Genomic DNA, 5,073 nt, shown 5'->3' with positions numbered 1-5,073 from the left:
TAAAGTAGAACTATGATTGGAAGAGATCTGTAGCTAAGGATTACCAGTCTAGGGACAAAGTTATACTAGAAGCTACTAACCTGACTACAGATTGTCTAATGAAGAAGTTGGACAACAAACACTTCAGACCCTTTGTTATTAAAAAGAAGGTTAGTGCCTCTGTCTACAAACTCCAACTTCTGACAATATAGAAGCACATACACCCAGTGTTTAACAAGGTTCTACTGTCTTAGTACTACAATTCTAGTTTTCCTTCACAATAAAGACCTTTACTACCTCTACCAGAACTCATTAGTTCTAAACTAGAATACAAAGTAGAGTATATAGTAGATACTAAGCTAGTATGTAGGAAGCTCAAGTTCCTTATCTACTAGAAGGGATACCTAGTTGAAGAATACACTTAGGAACCTACTAAGAATCTCACCTATACTACTAAAGCAATCCAAGATTTCTATCAACTTTATCTGAGTACTCTGTATTAACTCTACCTTACAGAGTTCCAAACCCTACTGTTCTAACCTATACCTGAACTACTGACCAAGTCTAATGTTTACTAATCAGGACAATTGGTTTTAGAGGGGGGGTAATGTTACAGTTCTCTACTCTTGTACCTTCAGTTCTAAGGGTTCTACACTCTTCTGTACTAGAACTTAGGACTTCTGTCCCTTAGGGGTACTGTCTATAAACTATATGTGTGCTGACTCTTACTACTACCCTTCCTTACTTTATCATTCTATTCCTTTGACCACCCCTTCATTCTTTGTTCATTCTATAGTCTCTTACCCTTTGTCTATCCTTTTATTCTTTGTACCTTTATCTTTAATCTTCTCTTTCTTTCATTCTTTATAGCTTATCATTCTTAGTGGCTCATACTCTCTGAGTACTCTTGTGTAGTTTAGTATATATAAGTGTACAAGATCAGACTGGTCCTATAGTCTTAATCTTGTCTACTCTAGATAGTCCTATACTCTTAGACTCACTCTATATACTCTACTCTTGTCTCACTCTCTCTCTCTACCTGTTCTGTGAGTTCTGACTACATTCTAGTACTTGTGTTCTGTATTTCTGTTGTGTAAGATAGTTGTAGCCTGAGTCCCCTTACTGTGCCTTCAGGTCCCCTCTATACTGTTACTAATAAGAACTGGATCAAAAGCTATTAGATCAGAAGCCTGATCCAACTTTAGAACAACAAGTCATATTCAGAATTCATAGAGTAGCTCTGTACTTCCTTTATTAATCTGAATGAGAAGTACAATGTACAGAACAAGCTTGCATCTCTGTAACAGGACAAACATTCTACTAATACTTTCTTTCAGGAGTTTAATATCCTAGCCTAAAAGGCAGGATTTACACTTAGGTTTAATAATGTCCTTATTAGAATACTTGAAAAAGCTCTTCACCCAGAACTGGTTAATAAGATTCTCAGAATGATACTAGAACTGATTACTTACACTGAGTAGAAGGCTGCATTCTAAACCAATTACAGATTGTATAAACTGACTATAATGTTCTTCAGACTAACTAACTTACTTGTAACATTCTAGTCATTCATAAATCACATCCTTACAGATCTGATTAACTCAGAGTATGTTAGTGTGTATCTAGATAACATTCTGATCTTTACTCTGACAGTTAAGTATTATTACTAACTAATCTGAGTAGTTCTATAGTAGCTCTATAATAATAAACTGTTCCTCTAAGAAGTAAAGTGTTCTTTTGTACAAGAGTTAGTAGATTATCTAAGCTTTGTAATCAGTAGAGGAGAGGTCTGTATGAATCCAACAAAGGTAACTATAGTTTAGAACTAGCTACAATCTTAGAACCTGAAACAGGTCTAAGCATTCCTTAGGTTTGCAAACTACTACTAATACTTTATTCAAGGCTTTAGTACTATTGTCTAGCCCCTTTATAATCTCACTAGTAAAAATGTCCCTTAGTAATAGAGTAATTAGTAACAGTCTGTGTTTGAGTCCCTTAAGTAGGCTATTACTAGTAAGCCTGTATTAGTAGTTCTAACAGTTGTAGACAAGTTCTGAGTCAAAGCCAACTCTTCCAACTTTACAAATAGAGTAGTACTGTACTAGTTCATTAACAGAAAGTAGTGTCTAATAGTGTTCTGATCAGAATCCCTCTCTGTAACAGAATAGAACTACTCTATCTATAACAAGGAACTCCTTACAATTGTCTGTTCCCTAAAGGAGTAGTATTAATATCTCCTTAGTACTGTGTAGAAGTTTAAGATTTAGAGTAATTACCTTAATCTTTAGTACTTCTGAGTGTCTTAGAAGCTTAACTACTACTAGACCTACTAAATGTTAAAACTGTAGGACTATGACTTTGTACTAACCTACAAACCTAGAACACAAATGACAAAAGCTAATTTACTCTCAAGGTAAGTAGGTTATAAAAGGGGAGAGAATAATAACAAAAATCTTGTTCTCCTAGACAATTCCTGTTTTACATTCAAGACAATCTAAGAGATCTGACTCAAATTCAAGAATGTTGATTTTGTTACCTACATACAGTAAGCTCTAAAACACATGTAGGACCAGGTTGTAGTAAAGTAGCTAGAGAAGCAGGCTAGGGATTAGGAGGAGGATAAGGATAGACAGGTTTACTAGGAAGGCCAACTGTACATTCTGAAGGATTAGAAACTGTAAGAGGACATTGTCTGAGCTCATTACAACAATCTAACTGTAGGACATCTAGACTAACACAAAACACAGGAACTCATTACTCAGAACTACTAGTAGCTAGGAATGTAGAGGGAAATCCTAAAGTATGTAACTAGTTACAATATGTACTAATAGACTAAAGCCTACCAGACAAGAGTTTAGACCCTCTTACATCTGTATTAAATCCTAGATTACTCTTAGAAGGAAGTCTTAGTGAACCTGATTAGTAAGCTACCTAAGTCTTAGAGTTACAATACTATCTGTGTAATTGTTGACTAATTCTCTAAGCAAGTCTACACAGTTCTAACCTGAACAGAACTCACTTCTAAAAATATAGTGTGTATTTATTAGGATCATGTCTTCTAGTTGTACAGACTCTCTCAGAAGCTCATTCACAATTGTAGACTACAATTCAAGTTGAAATTCATACAGGACTTGTACACACTTCTTAGAATTCAAGGGAATCCTTCTACTATATATTACTCACAGACTGATAGTCAAACTGAGTAAGTCAATCAGGAGATCAAGCTCTATCTCTAAATGTTCATTAATTATTAGTAGTCAGACTAGTCTGAATAGTTAGCTCTAACAGAATTTGTGTACAATAACTAGTAACACTCTACAATAGGACAGTCTCTATTCTTCCTTAACTATAGAAGACATCTGTACTAGGGGACAGTTCTAAACCAGAACAGTAGTTCTGAATCTGTAACAGACTTTGTAGAACAGATACACAAGACTAGGAAGGATGTATAAGCTCTTTTAGAGAAGGTAGTATAGGTTATAAAGCAGAACTATGATTAGAAGAGGTCCACAGTCAAGAATTACCAGTCTGGTGACAAAGTTATGCTAGAAGCTACTAATCTGACTATAGATTGTCTAATGAAGAAGTTGGACAACAAGCACTTTAGACCCTTCATTATTGAAAAGAAGGTTAGTGCCTCTACCTACAAACTCTAACTTCTGACAATATGGAAGCACATACACTTAGTGTTTAACAAGGTTCTATTGTCTTAGTACTATAATCTAGATTTTCCTTTGTAACAAAGACCCTTACTGCCTCTACCAGAACTCATCAGTTCTGAACCAGAATACAAAGTAGAGTATGTAGCAGATACTAAGCTAGTGTACAGAAAACTCAAGTTCCTTATTCACTAGAAAGGATACCTAGTTGAAGAACACACTTGGGAACCTGCTGAGAATCTTACCTATACTACTAAGGCAATCCAAGACTTCTATCAACTTCATCCAGGTGCTCTGTGTCAACTCTGCCTTACAGATTTCCAAACCCTACTGTTCTAACCTATGCCTGAACTACTGACCAAGTCCAATGTTTACCAATCAGGACAATTGGTTTTAGAGGGGGGGTAATGTTACAGTTCTCTACTCTTGTACCTTCAGTTCTAAGGGTTCTACACTCTTCTGTACTGGAACTCAGGACTTCTGTCTCTTAGGGGCACTGTCTATAGACTATATGTATACTGACTCTTACTACTACCCCTCCTTACTTCATCATTCCATTCCTTTAACCACCCTTTTATTCCTTGTTCATTCTATAGTCTCTTACCCTGTCCATCCCTTCATTCTTTGTACCTTTATCTTTGACCCTCCTTTCTTTCATTCTTTGTAGCTTATCATTCTTAGTAGCTTGTACTCCCTGAGTACTCTTGTGTAGTTTAGTATATATAGGTGTACAAGATCAGACTGGTCCTGTAGTCTTGATCTTGTCTACTCCAGGTAGTCCTGTACTCTTAGGCTCACTCTATATACTCTACTCTTGTCTTACACTCTCTCTCTGTCTGTTCTACAAGTTCTGACTATGTTCCAGTGCTTACATTCTGTATTTCTGTTGTGTAGGATAGTTGTAGCCTGGGTCCCCTTACTGAGCCTTCAGGTCCCCTCTACACTGTTGCTGACAAAAAGACTGTAATTGACTACAAATTAACAAGGCTCAGGAACCTATTCCATCATTTCCATGTCTGTTTCAAATACAGTAAGGTGATAAATGTGTTCTAGCATGCCCTTGTTGGCCTTCTCTGTATAAACCTCTACAGTATCTTTCTTTGTACGCCCCTTCAGTTCAGGTGTTACCACAATAAGATCAAGATGCTCCGCGCCAGCTTTCTTCAGCTGTTCCAAACCCTTCCCAGCAATATTGTGACTCGAAGATACGGTCACTTGGACCATAATTGCTCGCTTCTCCCGAGGAATCCAAAAGAATAAATCGTAGGTCGGCTGATTCTCCTTCACTAGTAAGCCAATCCCATCCGTCTCCGGTAGTGCTTCCACCTTATCGGTACCTCTGATTCCATAATCGAACGTACGGATAGTGTCAAAGTGCTCAGCATTGACACGTCTGTCTGTCACAGTTGCTGTACCACAATGTCCCACGCGCAAA

General features: G+C 37.0%; 1 protein-coding gene across 1 annotated transcript; it reads right to left on the bottom strand.

The window, feature by feature from the left end:
• Positions 1-4,634: 4,634 nt before the first annotated feature.
• Positions 4,635-5,045, bottom strand: FOMMEDRAFT_155873 (uncharacterized protein; the record flags this gene model as incomplete). Its single annotated transcript, XM_007266229.1, has 1 exon — positions 4,635-5,045. A coding segment is annotated over one exon (411 nt), but the record flags the coding sequence as incomplete, so codon positions are not given.
• Positions 5,046-5,073: the final 28 nt, after the last annotated feature.

The sequence above is a fragment of the Fomitiporia mediterranea genome (assembly GCF_000271605.1).
Source record: "Fomitiporia mediterranea MF3/22 unplaced genomic scaffold FOMMEscaffold_6, whole genome shotgun sequence".
Lineage (NCBI taxonomy): Eukaryota > Fungi > Basidiomycota > Agaricomycetes > Hymenochaetales > Hymenochaetaceae > Fomitiporia > Fomitiporia mediterranea.
Note: the sequence above shows the minus strand (reverse complement) of the source record. Positions and strands in the feature narration are given on the sequence as shown.